Source organism: Plasmopara halstedii (genome assembly GCF_900000015.1).
Source record: "Plasmopara halstedii genome assembly, contig: Scaffold_2904, whole genome shotgun sequence".
NCBI classification, from domain to species: Eukaryota; Oomycota; class Peronosporomycetes; order Peronosporales; family Peronosporaceae; genus Plasmopara; species Plasmopara halstedii.
The window spans coordinates 548,223-567,841 of record NW_020189809.1 but is presented as its reverse complement, the minus strand read 5'-3'; the positions used below and the strand labels follow the sequence as shown (position 1 = coordinate 567,841).

Sequence of the window (19,619 nt, the reverse complement as noted above, 5' to 3'; positions counted from 1 at the left end):
TAGAAAAAACACTTACGGAGTTGTATTCGTGTAGTTGATTCAACGTAGCATAACTACTGCATCTAGCGCTTTGAGCAGAATGGCTTATTGCAGTTATACCATGAAGTTGCTGCTTCTTTGTGTATATTTCAAGTCAGCATTTCAAATGGACCAATTTGACGGATTAAGATATATTTCGCAAAACCCCAAAAAGGAAATAAATCTGCTTGCTTAAAAGATGCCTAATTAATGATTAGGCAGCTAAAGATCTATGCATAAAAAGTAAGCTGATGGTCTTGCGAAACGGCTCGAACAGATCCATCGCAATGACCATGTAGCTCACAATGGCACCAAAAAGAAGTGTGAGCGTTAACAAACGAACGGCCCAGACACCGGCAGCGCCGAAGAGACGAGAGCTTAACGCCTCATATGAAAATTCGTTGGTGGCGTCGCAGCACACGCTGAGCAATTCACAAGCGTGGAATGCCAGCCACGCACTCAAAGCAAATAAAAGAAGCGCAGGGAACGGACCAACAGCTTGTACGACGCCCGAAAGAGTCAAAACTCAGGCACCCGTCATGGTCGTGGTGAGTCCTAAGAAGGACGAGAAAGCCGATCCTTCTTCTGTGAAACTGCGAGCACTTGGAGGAGCAGAAAGTGGAAGCGATGGAGTTGTGGCATCAGTTGAACACTTATGCGATGGACTTTGCGCCGCACTCGTTGTCCGCTCCTAGCCATTCCACTCTGTCCCCCGGATACCATCCACGAGCTTCGTTTGGCCAACACGCTAGTGCTAGTATGTCTCCTTTACATTCTTGTGGGCTTCGCACAGTACAGAATGACCGCGAATTTGCAGCGCATATCCCGAGAAATTATGCAGACGAGTTTAGCTCTGAGTTTGCTGCGCTGTCATACGCGCTCCCCATCCTTACATTAAGTTTTGTTTGTCAACTTAATGTCCCGCACGCGTATCAAGAAACTCATGACAAGCCGCAGATGACACATGTGCACAGGGCACTTGTGGGATGGACACTTTTTATTTATCTTCTCTTCGCTTATCTGGGCTACGCATGTTTTCACGGAGAGCCACCTAGCAACATCTTGACGGGCTTTAAGACTAATGACAAGCTTATTAATGGAGCTTGCCTTGCACAGGGAAGCAGCCTATGACATTTCAACCATGACGTCAGCTCTTTAAAATTTGCTGTCTTGCTCACGACCGTGAAAGCTTGGCGTTCCGCACTGGTATTACAATTTTTGCTAATTGCTCATTTATTCTCAGTATCTTCACGTAATTTGGGCACTGTCATGGCATTCATGGGTTCAGTGTCAGGCAATATGCTTGCGTTACAGTGCCTGGTCTATTCCTGTACGAAGTGTCGCGTGGATATCTCATTGAGCGAGACGCATTCTTTTCACCGCAACTTGCGCTCATATTTGTATACACTGGAGCATTTTTTGCGGCAGCCTCACTCTCGTATCTTTCGTACTTTGCCCTTTGGGCTAAAATGTATAATGCCGAAAGCTAATGCGCAGCCGTCGGAAGACGGTGTCGTCTGACAGAGACGGCCGAGGAAGCAGCAAAAGTTGGACTTGCTTTAATTTTCTACTCGATAATAGTCGCCTTTTCTGTGGAATGCTATCCTTCGAGTACACGAATAAAAATGGTCTATGCCGGAAAAATGTTGAAATTCACAGCGGAAGTCCTGAATGACTCATCAAACCAAGATGCGAATGAAAGATTTTCTTATGCATTCAGATATAAAACGGGCTAACTTCGTCTGGTATCATATGACTGATTTCTGACCTGGGTGAATGTGAAGACCAGATTGACAGATTCTATAGGGAAGCAAGTGATGATAGTATCGAGGTTGCTGATCAAGCGATCATAATTACCTGAGTTTGAAAAGGAGTCGTTTGCGTAGACCGCGGCTGCTTTGCGAATAGTAGAGTCTTTGCATTTGATCGTGAAAGGGACAGAATCGACAAGGAAGCGATGTTAAGCAGTCCTTGCCTTATGATCTGCTTTGCCTTTCCCGTGGTATGTTTTGCAAGATCGTACCCATGAAATCGAAATTCGCATGGAAGGCTGTGAATCTTGTCTCTGTGGCTTGTTGTAGCATTGTCTTTGGTCACCGGGATCTCGTCCACGTGGTTTCTGCTCTCAAAACTAAGGCGATTTTATTTTAAGAATGACATTAATGCGATCTTTTGAGATCTTCTGGCTATATATCCTTCAGTGCTACCATTTATTTGATTGCTCCTGAGCTACTTTTGATAATTCTTTCCACCTGAAATTGTCAACTACATCAAAAATCTGAAAGGTCTGACGCCTATGCGTCCAGAACATCACGCCGTATTATCCCCCTCTTTGATCTCACAACTCTTAAAACTTAAGCATTCTGATCCTCGTTTCCACATTTTTCGTTTTAACTGACGTCGGGTCTCGGGCAAAAATTGAAGCATGAAACGCTGTAACAGTAATTCCAAGCATTTAGTCGCTGCAATCATATCTCAGAAAGGATTCGATGTAGCTTCTCTCCCTGAATTGTCTACATATCTTCATCTCGGCTACAAAGATAATTAGTACTTATCATGACGAAAACAACTTTTATACCGTACGTATTACGAGCTCTGGCTGCATGATAAACTCTTTTGATTCTGTCGTGTATCGATAGGATGCGTACGTTTGCAGTGCTTAATGCTGTACCTAAAGAACGACTTGGTCAGGTGCTGACTCGTGTGCTGGACAAGATGGCGAGGAATGTACGCTGGCAATCTCGTTTTGATATTATTGAAAGTACGTTATCACCGTAAAATGACGGTAGGAGGTCGAAGTATTTAGTGCAAGTGAAAAGTCCCAGCTCGAGACGATACTGATGCTGTCGGGCGAACAAATTGACTCGATTATCGATGTTACCATGACAATATATCATGACGCCGCCATGTTTGGCCATGTGGACCAAAATTTGCTTACCTCGCATGGCGTCGATGAGAATGTCGTACATGCAATAGAAAAGGCGTGGAGAAAGAGAGGACGCTCCGTGGCGGCACAGATCGCCGCGTTCAAAATGGTTTGTAGACCAGCACTACAGCTGCGTAAGACCGAATGGCGTTTGCATTTGGAGATGGGGAGCAACAAACGTAGCAGGCAGTCGAAGCCATTGGCAATTTTACAGCTTGACCTTGTGGGTCCAAGTGCAAATGAGGTACGAGGTCAAGTTGCATTGCTAAAACTCGTTGAATCTAATACAGCTATTGTTTGCCATAGAATGAGAAGATGGATGTCGAGATTTCGCACACAGAGTTGCGTTCTCTATTTCTTCAGCTAAATGCCATCCAAGCGGAGCTGGATACATCACCGCTATAGCTGCCAAGAAGACAGCATTTTTCACTCGATTTACAAATTTTACGATATTTTTTTTTCATATTACCGACACCTCCTCAAAATAATAATTTCCTATGATACTCGACAAATTGGAACTTCAAGCTTCAGATGAATCAGATTTTCTCCAAGTGTGTCAACTCTTATTAATCTAATATCAGACTGCTTCGTAATGTCGACAATGACTCCCCTTCGAGGCTCTCAGTAAGGGTGATTTTCGATCAACCGTCAACATATGTAGCTGCTTCACTTTGCCGTATCCTTTCGGCTTAAAGATAGTTAATAGCCGCAAAAAGAACTTAACTTTGCCAGTATAGCGGTCCTGCTACTTTCACGAATTGCTCAATGGCTCTAACCATGCCAAACGCATCTACATTTGTCGATGCATCCAACAACGTTGACCAACTTCGCCAAACTTGTATCATCTGAGTCCGTGATCTTGCTGGACAAATCTAAAATAACAATTTAGCATTTCAGAGTGTTAACAACCGATGAACACATTAATACCGCCAAAGTAGCATGAGCTGATTGTCCGTCACTGCGCCTTTAACGAGATGTTTTATATCATTAATGCTACAAAAAGACTATTCAGTTTGGCCAAGTACAAGAGGTGCTGCGTTGTACGCTCGCACCTTTTGGAAAAAAGGTCGTCCAAAGATATCCTGTGCAGTAGTGACTGTGCTGAATACTGATTGATAATGTTTGTTGACACCAAAAAGCGTTCGAATTGCGACTCTTCTTCCAGTAAAAATGGACGCTCGAACCATACGCGGGGCAAGATACGGTATTCATTCATTGCAACGTCTGCGCATTCATCAACAACAGCGCGCACAAGGCGACCAGTTTCTTCGCACGAAAAACTACCAACACCTGTTAGAGATCATGACATTTGACCGATTTTAAAAAGTGGACTGCACCTAGTTAGAACTTGAATACTGATCCGAAACTGCACGAGAGCAGAACAAAACGAGGTGATTCTGTTTTCTATCTCAGCTGAAGGGGGAGTTCTGATAGCTATATTTCCATGATTTTAGACCATTGGAGCGACGCAAACGGTAAATGTGTGGTTCTTACTAATGACAAGCCAGCATTTATGCAGCTGGAGCTGTAGCCGAGCCAAGCTGAAAATAAAATTTCGCGTCTTCGCTTCAACTTTATCATAGAATGATTCTTAGAGCCGATAGCTAGGGTTAACTAAAGTGCTCACCTTGAAATGTATCTTCAGTCACCATGCAAATGCAATTACTCTCATCCACCAGAATATCAATCGGAGGAGAAAGATCTCGTTCAATAAAAAATATTTGCTGCTCAGTGCAGAGTTCGTCAAGAAGCTCGTCCTGTTACCGCAAGTGTTAGTGAAACTATCTGGGTTCAGCAAAACCTCAAAATTATCGTTACCTGCTCTAAGAACTTGATTGAGCACAGGACTCGAACAGGAATTCTCTCTATTTCTGACTGCAAAATTTTTTGTCGTTTCAAAGTCGGCTGATTTTCTTCATTTATGTTGCAGGTATCGGCTTCAGGCTCAGTGATTAAGCTTGATGACTCGATTCTTCCACTCATTAATCGCAGAAACACGATAAGATCTTTCCAGTTTGAATCACCCAACAGAAGTCTGTATATGGCGCTGGAAAGAATCTTATTCACGATGGAATCTGTCATATTCTCGTGATAAGCTCCATTCATTTTGTGGTAGATTAAAACGGCGCTGCTCCATATATCAAAACAAGTCAGTCTTTCCTGTAGCGTCGACACAAAAATCGCATATTCTACCGCAAAGTATGCAGCCAAGAAGCCTGGCGAAGGCTAGTACAAGCCTCAACTATTTCTATACTAGAATACGCTGATGGATTTATGCACATGCTTTTGACTCTCAAAAATTGCTGAAAAATTAGCGCTTCGAGCTCCTCCAAACTGATGCAGCTGAGTGTGCGCTTGATAGAAGTCTCGTTTGCTTGAATTAATTTTTTACGCATCAGATCCCACAGCGCTGGTCGAGCAATTTGTTGAAGCAATTGATCTTGGTTCAAAGGCCTTTCGGAGCCATTCACAACCGTATCCTTTGCTGAAGTTATGTCATATGTGTCAGCTTCTATGGATGACCTACTCCAATTACACTTCAAAAATTGATCGCTCAAAAAGTAGTCCGTGTTCAGAGGACTGTTTTCAGCAATAACCATACTTTTTGAATCGGTTACTAATGGCTGGTCGGCCGGCTTAGCAGTTATTCTGTCATCGCTGCAATCTTGCCAATTTTTTGAATGCTGTTCTGAGTCATATAATTTCTCGGGCACCTTCTCATCATTTTGCGTGCAAGTAGTAGACTCTAAGAGATCTGACATAGGCCTTAAATGCTCTGTAACCAATTCTGCCAGTATATCCAATGTGGTATTCATTTCCCATATATTTGGAATATTCATCGATGCACAAGTCAGTGAGATATCCGATCGTCGGAATTTGCACAGATAGCTGTTAGCAGCCGATGTAATTTTAGATGGAGCTTGGTCGATTCTGTATCCGTCTTGTCGAACCAGGTCGGAAGGAAGCATAAACTGCTGTAATCCTTCTCCACATTCTGCTGACGATCGAGAAACACAAATGTCATCCTTTAACCAATCGACACTGAAAATATCCGGCACGACAATTTTTTTCGCTGGAATCAGCATTAGAGCGACCGATCGGGTCATCTTTGTGTAGATCTGAGCTGACTGCTCAAAAAGTAAAGAGCACCTGGGTCGACGCGCCTCAGACCACCCACAATGCATCCGCCGTGGTTCGGACGATAGTAGCCGCTGGGCATCCTCAGTTTGTATTTCCGTATCAATCTTATGCAAGATTTCTTGCGCACAAATATCACTGTCAATGTCCCAAGAACTCCATAAGTCTGACCCACTTGTTGTGGAAGAGACTTGCTGCTCTCCCTGTAGCGACTCGATAATTTCTCGAAGATGTCGCTCTCCCTTTTTTTTTAAAGTCTCATACCTATCTGTTGAGACTGTGTAGGAAGGATTAGGAATCATCATTTTAAGTGATAAGTAGCATTGCTCACCGTGATGATCAATGTCTTTAAATGCTTCTCCCGACAAATCTGTATTCACGTAATTCTCACTGGTGGGGTCATCTCTCAGATCGTGTGATTTGACATTTTCACAATCAAGCAAGCTGGCATCTTCAATAAATTTTAAGCCTCCATCACCACATTCTGAATAGCATTTTGCAAGAATATCGGTGAACACAATTTTGGACTGAAGTTTCCCGGATTCTTCTTCCACATCTCCAATTCCAGGAGATGTCAAGCCTCTTTCACTAATTTTGCTGGTTGCAAATGTGCTGTTCTTGTCCTGGGCCCTCCGATGTGCTCGTTTTTCTCTTCTCTTAATTACTTTTTGCAGCTTTTCGCGTTGTTTCGTTGCACAACCAACAACACTCTTACTCATTCCGTCGGTGCCAACCGCTACGGCGGGGGCTTTAAGTACGATAACGTGGTTATTAGGCAAGAAATGCTGGCAAAAATGTGCTGTAACGCACCAGTCACGTTCGCGGCGTTGACTTTTCGACGCGGCATTTCACGAAGTGAATGTTGCTCATGTTGAAGTTATGGAATAATCAAAAATTACAGACAAAGGCACAAATTGACAAAATCATTCTCTTTTATTAAACTAATACAATGGAGGGGACAAACGGCATCTTGTTGCTTGGCTCCGAGCTGGGCGTCGGCGTAAATGCGCTAGTCAGTAGCCTCGTCGGACTTCACATGCTGGCTCTGGTTTGTGTTTTGACTCAGATTTTGCATGTGCGTTAAAATTGGCTGACGTACATTTGCGCAGTTTTATTGGGTGTACAAGCTCATGCAAGAGAGCTCAAATTCTTCTAAGCGAGCCTCGATCAAGAAACGCCAATAAGCACGGCTATTCCGTGATGAAAATACTATCTAGTTTGTGAAATTGCAATCTCAGAGTTGCCAAATGAATCAAAAGCTTACTCTATTTGCCATCAAAATACGATTTATCCAGGTGCTGTGATTTAAGGCAAAAAAGACTATGATTCAGTAATATCTCTATCGACGACCATGAAGCTTCATTTCTTGCATGGCCTGAAAGCGACCGGTGTAATATCCTGATTGATACCATGCCAGAAGCACATTTGCCAATCCGTCGTCGGGCCCACCTGCAACGGATGTTGCACCAGTAAACGAGGCTGAAGCACCAGGCATATTAGCAAAGGGTGTCGGTGTAGGTGGAACAAGCGGTGGTGGTGGAGGATTGTTTGTCGACGCCACTGTGACTGCAGGTGCCTGCGCGTTTAGTCCATTTAATTGCTGGGAAATAGTAGCAGGATACGCAGCCTGGAATTGGGCTTGAAAATGCGCGTAGGCTTGGGCATACGCAGCTTGATACACATCACTTGATACCTGCTGCTGTACTGCTGTTTCTCGTTGCTTTTGCTGACGATTTAAGGCATTCGGACGTCCTTGCTTCTCTGTTTCATTTGCTGCAGACGTGACTGTAGTCCTATTTTCATACCGCTCTTTATCGTCCTTGCAAATTTCGCTCATGGTTCTTGCCTCCATCGTACCCTTCAAGTGCTTGTGCTTGCTGTCAACATGTAGGATACTAAGTGAGTTACATGCAACACAAACAGATACAGGCGTTGCCTTACCCGCCATTCGACGGAGAAAAAGTGGAAATTTGTGTGCGCTGGTCCAACATTGCTGCCTCAAACGCCTGCGTCACAAACGGAGATCAAATGCATTACATCGGCATTCAAATTGAGTAATGCGTTAGAGCTTGCTGTACCCGCACGATGGCCATGTCGTCCCATTGCTCCTCAAAACCCTCCTCGCTACTACTCTATATTTAGTGCCACACATATGTAAAGTCCGCCGTGCTATGCCACCATCTTATGAATGTTCATTACCATCGACTCCATTATCAATAAGACCGGTCGAAGTTAATTGTTTACCTCTATTCTTAATTTATTAGGTTTGGATAAAATTATTCTTTTACTTAGTATAGTACAAAAATTCAGAAACAATTTTATGGTCTCAAAATCATGTTCTTTTAATTTACAAAAAGAGGTATCTATTCATCATTCGCAACCTTAATTTGCTCCACTCTTGTAATAATTTAGCAAAATGTCTTATAATTGAAGCGCACAATCAGCAAGTTTGAGCTCATAAATTTCTTACAAAAAGTGACGACATTCAAAGAGTGCAAACTGCCATCAACACATTAGGTGTAGGGATGGCTCATTCCAGCTCACAATTTGGATTTTTTTTTTTGCGAATTAGTATTAGCAGCCACGCCATTTACGCCATTTTTTTTCCTACACCACACACACCTCACATCATCCATGCACCCCACTGAACGGAGCTTTCTTTGCGCAGTGGGGCTTTTATCTGCCGTGGCAGTTCAAGACGCGGCTACTCAGAACACAATTAATGTAGCATGTGAAAGGCGAAATGCGACGCTCAGGGTGAACGAAATGAGCTCATCATATCAGTGTTCAGATGTCGAGAATTGGACCCCGCAGCCAATCAATGCAGGCGACGTTATGGTTAGTGTGGCAGCAGATATACTGACGATGGAGCTGCAGAGCTCTTCAGCAGCAACACTGTAAGTCATGCCACGATTTGAATATATAAATTATATTAAATCGTATTTTGCTTTGCAGAAACTTTGTCGCCATTAACGGAATCTCAACATTGGCCTCGGCTCACACCGACTCGTTGAATTTTGCAAGCTTTCACAATCTTAAGAGCTTGTGGGTATACACGATCAATCAAGTAAATATTGATCTTGGATGTATGAAGAATGAGCTAACGCTATCGTTGACAATGTTTACAGGACTTTCCAAGGTGTCGAATTTGAACCATCAAGCGTCAAATTGGTCGTACCCAATACCGTTACCGATATGTGTGTGCCATTATTGACAAACAGAAGCATGATAGAAAAGTGTTGTAAACTTGTTTTTGTGCCATAGTCATTTAATTGGGGCGGCGCTGAAGGACCTATCACTGCCAAATCACTCCGATGGTCTGGTGAAAATGTATGTGATGTACTCAATCATGGATAGTTATGCGCTTAATAATTACTTCGATTGCTGCGTAGTGAATTAAACGATACGTCGATAAGTCATTTTCCAAAGTTCTTATATGAACGAAGGCTGAATCCTAATATGAATATGTACGTCTCTTTGTGCGAAATAAAACCTTATCTCATAAGTAACATTTTGATATTACCTTTGCAGTGTTGTGGACTTATCAACTGTCACTACAACAACCGTTTTGAATGCAAGAGAGTCCGTAAATCTAAATGCAAACGCGAAGACATTATCATCACAGGACTGGGCTAGACAACTAACATCGTCTTGCTCGACGCAGAGCCTTTTCAACTCAATTCGAGTTACTCGAAAAAATGGCACGACGGTATTTTTATGCACGCCACAGTACTCGTCCGCGACTGATGACGTTGTGCTGGAAGATGTATATTCCGCACCATCTGGCATAAATGACTCTGACACTTCGAGCTCTAGTTCAGATGATGCCAGCAGCGGTATTTCGACGGGAGCATTGATTGCAATTATCGCTACGGTCTTTGTCTTTGTTGTGATTTTGGCATTCATTTGTTTGCGCATGTACTTTAAGCGCAATGTTGAGAATGCAAACGCTCATGGCAACGAAGCGACAGCAACGCTAATGAGCAAGGGCGATACGGCTACTGAGAAAGGCTCATTTTTATCGAATGATGAATTGCTGCGAAACTTTTGGCTGCCTCAGAGTGATGTTGCACTCGTAAAATCTCAGGGTAACGGCCGCTTATACGCTGGCGAATATAATGGTAGTAAGGTCATGATAAAGCGCATAGAGTCCGAGGTGACAGACTCGCGCGTAACAAAGGCGCTGATGGCCCAAGCACGAACATTTGCGACGATAGCACACCCCAACATTTCGAATCTCGTGGGCGTCACATGGCTGGCTGGCACTGATTTTGCAGTTGTCACTGAGTTTATGGATATGGGCACCTTGAAAGCTGTGCTTGCAAATGTGACCGTCAACCTAGACATGACTACCAAGTTAAATATGTGCTATGATATTGCTACGGCTCTAGCATACTTGCACGAATCAGCTCAGAACTTTTGTGTGAAGAGGCTTTCGAGCCGGAAGGTACTCGTAAACAAGGCATATAAGTGCAAACTAAACTTGTACGATTGTGTACATAGCTCTGCCAAATTCGGAGGCCCAAACGCGGCAGCCACGTACTCGTATGGTATGGGCGAACTTGTGTGGCTATCACCAGAAATTATTACACGGTCATCACCAATGGACGCGCGCAGTAACAATATTTACGCTTTTGGCGTCTTAGTATGCGAAATTCTGACGCGCGTAACACCATATCGATCGCTTATTGAAAATTTGGGCAACACCAAGTCAGATATAGAACTCGTCGAACGAATTCGCCGCCAGGAAGCGTTAATACCTCATGAGAATCGACAAGAATTTATCACAGCACCAGCAAGTGTGCGGCAAATGGTTGAGCAGTGCCTATCCTATGCACCTATGAGCCGGCCGACAGCCAAAGACCTTGTGGATGTTTTGCGCGATGCCAAGGCAGAATTATCGACCAACAACATTTGATTGGAAAACCAATCTTCAGGTTCGGCGAACAGGAAGTCGACGCAACCAGCCATTGGTACGGCTTTATCGAGATGCTGTTATTGTGGTGATGAACGATTACTGGCATCTTCTCGAGTATCAATGCTCGCTGGCTGTGCTGTTGATACTAGTAATTGGATTACCGAAACATGGCATGTATTATCTATCACCTTCATCATCTATCAGACTGATAAATAATTTGTATATTCGCAATAAATAGAACCTCACCTTAGCACAAAAATAAGCTAGATTGGCTAAACATTACATAATCAAACTACGAAAAGAAACAGCATAACATTTTGAGCACAAAACAGCGTAACTTTTTAAGTCGACATCGATCTAACGTCGTGCCTTTCGTCAACGTTTCCAGCTCCTGCTGTCGGGCCTGAAGATGCAGATGAATATGGTGGCAACGTATTTGCCGGGCGCGCTTGCATTTATCCAAAATTGAAGTGGACATTTTGAAAATAAATTGTTTGATATACGAAGGAAGTCTCGTTTGGTGTAGATTTTAATATACATCGACGTCAAAATTATTCAATCTTTAAAAAAAATGCGTGCGCCATTGAGAGACCAGTCAAGCAAGTCAAACTCGCGGCGATTTAATTCAATGCGTTTCGCAGTTAGCTGCAGCGTATGCACTTCCTCCTCATCATCAATGAGTTCAGCTGTCGTCTCTTTCTGCTTCTTGGCCGCCTGCTCCCGCTTACGAGCCTCTCGTTCAGCTTGTTTCTCATTGTAAGCCTCCTCCTCGGCCTTGTACTTGCGCACTACCTCTTCAAACCAGTGCAAGGCATCAAATTGCTGTGAACACACAAACAAGTGAAAATTAGCGTCATGAAATCATTAGAAGTATTAACCTACCTCTCCTTGGTCAAGAATCGCGAGAATATAGGCAATTCCAATCGCGAATCCGTCATCTGAAAAATAAGATTCTCGACGCCGAGTGTTCTTGTACATCAGATCCTTGGCCTGCACCGTCGTCTCGACGTAATTGATAGTCAAAGCCGGGATAATGTTGTAAAAGTTGATTAAATGCTTTTGTTCGTCACTTGCAGTCACATCTTGAAAAACTTTGACCAGTACTTTGAAATAGTCGTTATTTTCAGAAAAGTTTTTGGCCAACGTCGAAATGACCGAATCTAAATTACGAGCAGCAACAACTGTCTCACGTGACAAATTAGCGCCAACGACTTCTTCTTGAATCACTTCACCAGTCTCCTCATTTTTTTCTTCAGCAATGCCGTGACCAGCAAATGCTTCGAACTTAAAGTGGGTATGATTTAAATCCGGCACGAACTTAATAGCATTGCTGCAATGATTCATACCTGCAGATCGCACCATTCTCACGTACCCTAGCGCATTGCCGATTTCAGTAATTAGCATACGAAATTGGTCTAAAAACGTTTTCCCGGAATCTGAAACGCCTAATTTGCGAATATCTTTATTGAATTGGAAAGCACGATCGAATGGATACTTGTTGTCCACATCCTTGTCATCGCGATGCTTCTTGTACCATCGCTTTTCACGCTGAAGATAACTTTTGATGTACTCATCAAAAAGAAATTGCGAGAAAATGTCGAACTTTTTTGTTAAGAACTGGTAAGTGAAATTCACTGTTGTGTTCATGATTCCCATGCCGTGTGTACGAATCGAGCTTGCAATTGAGTGAATATTGATCGAGTTCAAATGACGTGAACCCTTGTCGCTACGACGTTCCAGAAAAAATTGTTGATTTAGGTTGTAATTGTAGCGAGCGACAAAAATTTGAATGTTTCTCATAATCTGTAGAATATCCAGCCCTTGATCAAGCGATCCCATAGGAAGGTGATTGTCCGCGAGACTTAAGCCATATTTGTCATTGGCCAAATTGCGCATTTCTCCATACGTCTTCCAATCATGCAGCGCAACTGTAGTCAAGTTGTAAAATGTGCTCTCTAGGTAATGAGTCACATGCTGGCGTATGTCCAGCATTTTGCCGTGCAGCCGAATCGGACGCAAATCCAGATAGTAGTGAAGAACTTTGAAATCCGCACTTTTCGGATTTGGGGCATCTAAATGGTCTAAATGAACCGAATGAACATGTAAACGCAAGTCGTTTTCTACGTCTTTGCACAAATTATCGACAATTTCTTCGTTGAGAACCGACTCAATGAATTCTGCATACGCCTTGACGTACAATTCGTTATCAATCTCGTGTTGTGCGCCGCGAAGTAGCTTTATGCCATCCAAGAAGCCTCCGACGACGTACTGAACACGATTCGCTTGTTCCGGTTGGTTGTACAAATCGGATAGAAAAGGGTGCAAGAGCTCACGACTCCAATAGAAAAACGAGCAGTCACAGGCACTTCGAATTTTGCGTTGAAAATCACTCAGCAGACGCAACTTCCAGATGAGTTTCACAGGTTCATTCGCGTCTTTGATACCCATAGAAACAGTAGCGTCCGTCTCGTTTCCCTTATCGTTACTATCTGTCGATTTATTCTCGGGTGAAATCACGGCAATTTGAGCTGCAAGATCTAACACGGTGATCCGCGTATACGAAAACGATTCCCCGGAATTCAAAATTTCTTCTAGCACAGTAACAGCCGCTAGTACATCGAGTTTCGTGTCATCAAACTTCTTGCTGGCTTCCAAATGAGCTTTGAGTGGACGAAAGAATGAAAATAGCGAGTGAGCCACTTGACGCAGCAAGTGCGACGATGATTCAGACAAAATCGGATTCTTGCGAGCAAACATGAACTCGACTGCTTTGAGTATTTCTATGCATGTGTACAAAGGTCTCACCACGCGTTTTGGCATTGGAACTTGAAGCGAAAGATGCAAATTTACCAACGTGTGCATCATTGTCTGCACTCGTTTTGCGAGAATTAATCCCTTAAGGATCAGATTACCACGTATATTCAATGTGCGAGAGACGTCACCCATTCCGCGCGTTGTCGGCTGGAAAAATGATTCCATGCGAACAAGCCACGCACTTAACTCCAACTTGGCAGTAGTAACATCCGCTGGAAATGCATCATCGAGCGAGTGCAAGTACTCACGACGAAAATCTAAAATGTCTGTCGGATGTAGTTTCTTCGACGTCATAGGCGCGTATTTAAGTAAAAAGTCTGGCATATACCACATGATTTTGCCACAAATCGTCACGCATGGAGCTTTCGTCTGTATCTCCCACAATCGTTTGTATAGCACATGGTCCGCCGGAACGTTGGATGGTTGTAGTCGTCGAAAAAGCACGTAAAGTCCTGTCGTACCGACCAAGTCGTTCCTTTCAAAAGTTTCAGTAGCCGACGTAATTGAACTCTCGGCAATACCCAATCGTGAGCTGATACAGTGCACAAATTCTTCCAAAAACACTTGATTTGAGCGGATATCGATCTTCAATTCGCCTCCACTGCTGCTTGTACGTCGACCACCGCGTTCACTATCGCTCCCGTCTTCAAGATCTTCGTCATCTTCTGCCAAGTCTCCACCTGAAAAGACCTCGAAATCCTGCTCAATGCAGCTCTGAAATACTTGAGCACTCATGATTGTTTGGTCAAGACTTACAAGAAGTCGCTCGAACTGCTTTACTTTGTCAACTGTGACGTTGTAGCGAGGTGGATCCGAACGAACATACTGCATCATACGCTTGTATTTATCCCATGACGTAACAATATTTGGGTTGTCTATGATAATGGCATCAATTGTAATCATAATTTCCAGCAGACTTGCCAACGCATCAAAAACAGGATACAAATGCACAAGCTTGAACGTCGATTTCCACAGCTTCTGAAAGCTTTGATATAGACTCGCAAGTTGATGAATCATATTAATGGTAATGGCATTGCATCGGTCCACAAAATTAGAAATATCTTGAAAAAAAGCCAACATACGCCCCATGTATATTTCGTCTTCTCCAGCTTTGACAACGCTTTCTTCGCCATGACGAGCCTGACCGAACATGATAAGTGCTGGATAAAAATTGTCTTCGACCGTCACTTTAAGCTCAGAAATCTCGTCACACAAGACGGAAAAAACCGTAAGCACCTTATTAAACAATTCATTGTCCGTTTTGATAAGGTCTTGTACATCTACACGCTCTGCTGGATGCAAATACAACTGAATCGGATCCGCCTACCATGTTTCCGTTTAATGTCGATCAAAAACCAAATAAAATCATAAATAGACCTACCCAATAACCCCAAACTTCTGACATTGCAGCTGTAACTGCATCCTCAATCTCCTTCAATTTGGTCTAAAATCATTCAAAACATAGACACAATCCATCAGCTCTTGTTGCGCAAAATAATAATGATTTCTTCTAACCGTGTGATCATTGATGATGGCCAAGCCTCTCTGCAATTCCTCTCGAATCGGTTGCTCCTGAGCGTCGAAGTCAGAGAAGGGACTGCCAAACTGCTCGTCTGCCAGATTCCAATTCTCCGTGATTGTTGACAGTGCGTTGCTATCTCTGCGTTTCTTGCCTTTAGTCACACCAAAATTTGACACGAAGGACTGCCGCCCGCGCCTTGAGCTGCTCATACTGGAGCGACTACTAGTGCGCGACAATTTCGAGGCTCTCGAGTCCGATCGTTGGCGGTTGTGACTAGACGAAGCCCTTCCTCCAAGTTCCGTGAGTCTTAGATCCCTAGCTGACATGTCAGACGCACGGGAGTCGGCGCGACCCATGTCAAAGCGCGTCGAGTCCGCCCACGAAGCTTTCGAGTCGAATCGAGGACGATGCTGAGGACGTTGCGATGGAGACAAAAGCGCGCTCGACTCGTCCGAGAGACTGCTACTTATGCTGCTGCGAGATTTGACGTCATCGTTAATGTCCTTCGAGTTCTTCTTCTTCTTCTCGCTCATGTTAAGCCCCGATTTTCGAGTAGACACAACGAATAACGTATTATTGTCGAGATCGATCTTCCCTTTCCTTCAGAAAAAATTAGATGATTATTGCAAATTTGTGCTATAGCAAATAAAAGTATAATAATTTAAACTGCAATCGCTGGAATATTTTAAGGTTAATTACGGTCTTAAGATACCAAGAGATCGTGAGCATTCTGACTACAAATAGATTTGATAATCCGGTGTATGTGATCAAAAGGGTCGAATATTACCAGTGCCCCGCAACGCGTTTTTCAACGCCTTAGGGTCCGCCCATGATGACATCATATAGTCCTCTCCATCGTCTTCCGCTGCCTGTTTCATTTCCTCTTGCTTTTTAAAATAAAATGCCATCATTGCTTTGCGTTCGTCTTCACTTACACCGGGTTCCCGCCCAGGGGCTCCACCACCTTTCTTCTGCAGCTTAACAATCAACGTCGACTTTTCATTCTTCCCTACAAGGTCGCAGACGTATTGATCCCTAAAAAACTGTTTTCCAGCCCACCACAGCTCAGCTGTGTCCTCAGACATCACTTCAAGCACAGCTGATGAGTCAGCTAACGCGTCCTCCGAACGCTCGGAATCCAGTATGAGCTTTACCGGATCATAAGCCGGCAGTCCCATGGGAAAAGCCATTGCCACAGCTCCGCGAATATTCTGTAGCTTCTCAATCAGTTCATTTTCATCGATGCAAATGCGGCGAGTCACTTGTGTCTTGCTGTCCAGAATCGCCTTGGCATCGGCAGCCACACGTGCCAACACATCCTTAAGCTGCGGACTCACGCCGTCGCCAGTTCGATGACCCAGTGGATCTGCCTCGTAAAATTCTCCTCGCTGCTTATCAGCCGCCCCTTCTTGGTATGCGTCCAATCCCTGCTCTTCTGGCGGCTTTGCCATGCCATAACGTCCGAGTCCTTCTAATGCATCAGCCAGTGCTGCGAGACGCAGACGCAAATTCTGCAAACGACACAGTGAGCGGATTAATGTGTCGTTCCTTGTAGATACAGAAGTCTCGAACAAGAATTCGCTGCGGTCACCGCGTTTGACATGGCAGACGACCATCCTATTGCTACTTTGAAATTAGATCTCGGGAAGCGTCGCTTCGGGTCTTTCAAGAAAAATTATTTACTATTGCCATTTACAACACAAGAAAGAAAAAATTTAAGTTTGGGGACGAAGAAAAGCCCGTACAGCATCATTATCAACATTTGCTTACGAGTTCCCCACCGAAAATCGTGATGCTCTGGGAGCCGCTGCGACCTGCGGGCCCAGCCGTCAAGAACCATACCGCCACAGCCATTTCTGCACATGAGCTACTAGTATTTGGTGGATATGACGGTCGTCGCAATCACAATGCGCTGCATTTGTTAGACGTAAGACGCCGCACATGGCGGGAGCTGTCGCATGAGACTCGCGGTCGGGCTCCTGCAGGTCGCAACGGCCACACGGCTACACTAGCGGAGCGCAAACTTTTCATTTTAGGCGGATGGTTGGGCAGTGGCCCGCTCGCAGCAGCTGACTTGCACGTACTGCATCTAAATACGCTCACATGGGAACAGCCGGAGCTTACGGCCACACTCGGTCCGTGCAACATGCATACGGCTGACTATGTACATCACTTGCGCAGCATTCTCGTTTTTCGTGGGGGAGACGGTCGCGAGTACCTGAACGACTTACATGCGCTGCAGATCGACTCTATGATGTGGACTAGTGTTCGCACTCGTGGCCGTGCACCAGCTCCTCGCGCGAACCACAGCTCAGCGTTAGTGGGGAACAATCTGCTCGTTTTTGGAGGATGGGATGGGAGGCAAAGACTTAACGATATCCACGTTCTGGACACGCGGAACATGACGTGGTCAGGTGTGGCCGACGAGTTCAAAGTCGACACAAGGCATTACGTGGCACCACCACTTCCTCGAGCGGGTATGACCATGGTTCGTCATAAAAATCGATTATTCATATTCGGAGGCTCTGGCCCTTCGGCCAAATGCTACGATGACCTTCATGTATATGACCCAAGTAAACATCAGTGGGTTGAGACTGTAGCTGTCGCTACAACCGAAAATAGTGACAAGCAGAAGGAAAGAAGGAGAATAAATTCCCGATCAAGTCGGGAATGTAGACAGTCTCAGTCTCGGTGGGACATTTATGAAGATGAAGACCAGCAATATAGAAATTGGCGTGAAAATGACGCCGACGAAGTTGATAGTGAGGAAGAATTTGAAGATGCACATAGCGATAGTGAGGCCATGATGGTGGCGCAAGGTCTGGCCTCGAACTCATGCGACTCAGGGAATCCGAACGAGATGTGTGAGCTTACAGACGTGGAGACAACTGATCGAAAGGAACCTGTATTTATCGTAGGGAGAGGTCCTGGAAGACGAGCTGGCCACACGTGCACAGTGGTTGACCGTATGCTCGTAATATTTGGAGGCTCGTGCGGTGCTGAATATTTAAATGATTGTTTCACATTAGACACGGATCCTCCTCCAAGGGCTTCGATAACACTTCCGCCACCTGCAAGAATGTTACGGTGTGCACTGGGTCACTATGTTGACTGCGAGGAGTTTGCCGATATTTCCTTTGTAAGTAACGTCAGTTTTCGTGTATTTGCTTTCAGATTTTTGTCTGATGTGCTATCATTTTATTCAAATAGCTTGTTGAAGGACGTGTGATCTACGCACACAAGCTCATTTTGGCAGCCTTAAGTGCGCGATTTCGAGCCATGTTTTCGTCTGGTTTTCGAGAGACTCACGAGGCTCAAATCGTAATTCCGGATATGCGCTGCGAGGTTTTCTTGCTACTTCTGGAATATCTTTACACAGGACACATTCAAACACACGATGATGCTTTTGCCATGTGCTCAAATGCTTATGATGAGCTTGAGCAAGATTTTGTAAGCAACAACATAGCAGCGTGCCCCCAATCGGCGGACGGCCTTAATGAAATCGAAGCAGCATGTCGCCGACAGTCCGTGCGATCTCAGTCGCTCGATTTGAAGCTGGAAAGAGAATTGGAGTCGCTATTAGAGCTACTTATAGCTGCCGATCAATTTATGCTCGATCATTTGAAGCAGCGCTGTGAGCGGACACTACAGTACGCAGTGCGCATTGGTAGCGTCGAAGCCATATCAGAAGCAGCTGAACAGGCCAATGCCATTCAGCTGCAAGCAGTATGTCAGCATTTCTTACGCAACTATCCTGTGCCTATTCCTTTCACCGGCGATACTTGTTTGATTGAAGGAGAAGTGATTGACAATAATAGTTACCTACACAATTATGGTTCTTGATAGGAGAGCAATTATATTTTGAGCTTATTTCAAATTACCTTTATTTTTCAAGTCAGCTTAGTGGCTTTAATCTGTGCATCCGTCGTAGAGTTTTTTCTTCAAAATTAGTTTATCCTTGAAGTGGGTGTCGAGCCATCAGCTAAGAAGAGCCTTGAACACCATCTGGCAAAGCCAGCCAAAACCGTGGCCTCAGGTAGCAGGAGGTGGACAAGAACAAGCTAGGAATGATGACGATAGTACTGGCCGTTGGCTCGAAAATTAAAGACTAGCTAGACGTGTATTGAGAGTCACTTCGATAGTTGATCTGCTTTGCGGCTCAAGCGCGGCAGTTACGTTTATCAGAATTGATTTAAACCAACGAGGCTGGTGGCGTGCTGAAAAACATCAACAAAATAACTGTATTTTGCCATTCTCTTTGTATATAGGTCGGTCATTGTGAT

General features: G+C 44.3%; 8 protein-coding genes across 8 annotated transcripts; 4 read left to right on the top strand and 4 right to left on the bottom strand.

Moving 5' to 3' along the window:
- Nucleotides 1–323: 323 nt before the first annotated feature.
- PHALS_05541 (uncharacterized protein) lies at nucleotides 324–713 on the top strand (the record flags this gene model as incomplete). Its single annotated transcript, XM_024719102.1, has 1 exon — nucleotides 324–713. The coding sequence occupies one exon, from the start codon at nucleotides 324–326 to the stop codon at nucleotides 711–713; it is 390 nt and encodes a 129-aa protein (XP_024584434.1).
- Nucleotides 714–2,574: 1,861 nt separating this feature from the next.
- On the top strand, nucleotides 2,575–3,349 carry PHALS_05540 (HCaRG; the record flags this gene model as incomplete). Its single annotated transcript, XM_024719100.1, has 4 exons — nucleotides 2,575–2,597; nucleotides 2,658–2,745; nucleotides 2,808–3,188; nucleotides 3,251–3,349. The coding sequence occupies 4 exons, from the start codon at nucleotides 2,575–2,577 to the stop codon at nucleotides 3,347–3,349; spliced, it is 591 nt and encodes a 196-aa protein (XP_024584433.1).
- A 436-nt stretch (nucleotides 3,350–3,785) lies between these two features.
- On the bottom strand, nucleotides 3,786–6,929 carry PHALS_05539 (uncharacterized protein; the record flags this gene model as incomplete). Its single annotated transcript, XM_024719099.1, has 10 exons — nucleotides 3,786–3,816; nucleotides 3,872–3,937; nucleotides 3,997–4,224; nucleotides 4,282–4,378; nucleotides 4,439–4,516; nucleotides 4,572–4,701; nucleotides 4,763–5,072; nucleotides 5,138–6,359; nucleotides 6,414–6,830; nucleotides 6,893–6,929. The coding sequence occupies 10 exons, from the start codon at nucleotides 6,927–6,929 to the stop codon at nucleotides 3,786–3,788; spliced, it is 2,616 nt and encodes an 871-aa protein (XP_024584432.1).
- Nucleotides 6,930–7,421: 492 nt separating this feature from the next.
- Nucleotides 7,422–8,293, bottom strand: PHALS_05538 (hypothetical protein L915_08725; the record flags this gene model as incomplete). The annotated part of the gene is made up of 4 exons (XM_024719098.1): nucleotides 7,422–7,959; nucleotides 8,024–8,088; nucleotides 8,161–8,214; nucleotides 8,282–8,293. 4 exons carry the CDS (start codon nucleotides 8,291–8,293, stop codon nucleotides 7,422–7,424), a joined length of 669 nt encoding a protein of 222 aa, XP_024584431.1.
- A 423-nt stretch (nucleotides 8,294–8,716) lies between these two features.
- PHALS_05537 (tkl protein kinase) lies at nucleotides 8,717–11,000 on the top strand (the record flags this gene model as incomplete). Its single annotated transcript, XM_024719097.1, has 6 exons — nucleotides 8,717–8,979; nucleotides 9,038–9,127; nucleotides 9,211–9,279; nucleotides 9,347–9,412; nucleotides 9,475–9,549; nucleotides 9,614–11,000. 6 exons carry the CDS (start codon nucleotides 8,717–8,719, stop codon nucleotides 10,998–11,000), a joined length of 1,950 nt encoding a protein of 649 aa, XP_024584430.1.
- Nucleotides 11,001–11,555: 555 nt separating this feature from the next.
- PHALS_05536 (upf0681 protein) lies at nucleotides 11,556–15,869 on the bottom strand (the record flags this gene model as incomplete). Its single annotated transcript, XM_024719096.1, has 4 exons — nucleotides 11,556–11,822; nucleotides 11,883–15,137; nucleotides 15,196–15,258; nucleotides 15,330–15,869. 4 exons carry the CDS (start codon nucleotides 15,867–15,869, stop codon nucleotides 11,556–11,558), a joined length of 4,125 nt encoding a protein of 1,374 aa, XP_024584429.1.
- Nucleotides 15,870–16,103: 234 nt separating this feature from the next.
- On the bottom strand, nucleotides 16,104–16,952 carry PHALS_05535 (Protein of unknown function DUF2870; the record flags this gene model as incomplete). The annotated part of the gene is made up of 1 exon (XM_024719095.1): nucleotides 16,104–16,952. The coding sequence occupies one exon, from the start codon at nucleotides 16,950–16,952 to the stop codon at nucleotides 16,104–16,106; it is 849 nt and encodes a 282-aa protein (XP_024584428.1).
- A 176-nt stretch (nucleotides 16,953–17,128) lies between these two features.
- On the top strand, nucleotides 17,129–19,179 carry PHALS_05534 (Kelch repeat-containing proteins; the record flags this gene model as incomplete). Its single annotated transcript, XM_024719094.1, has 3 exons — nucleotides 17,129–18,302; nucleotides 18,366–18,475; nucleotides 18,547–19,179. The coding sequence occupies 3 exons, from the start codon at nucleotides 17,129–17,131 to the stop codon at nucleotides 19,177–19,179; spliced, it is 1,917 nt and encodes a 638-aa protein (XP_024584427.1).
- Nucleotides 19,180–19,619: the final 440 nt, after the last annotated feature.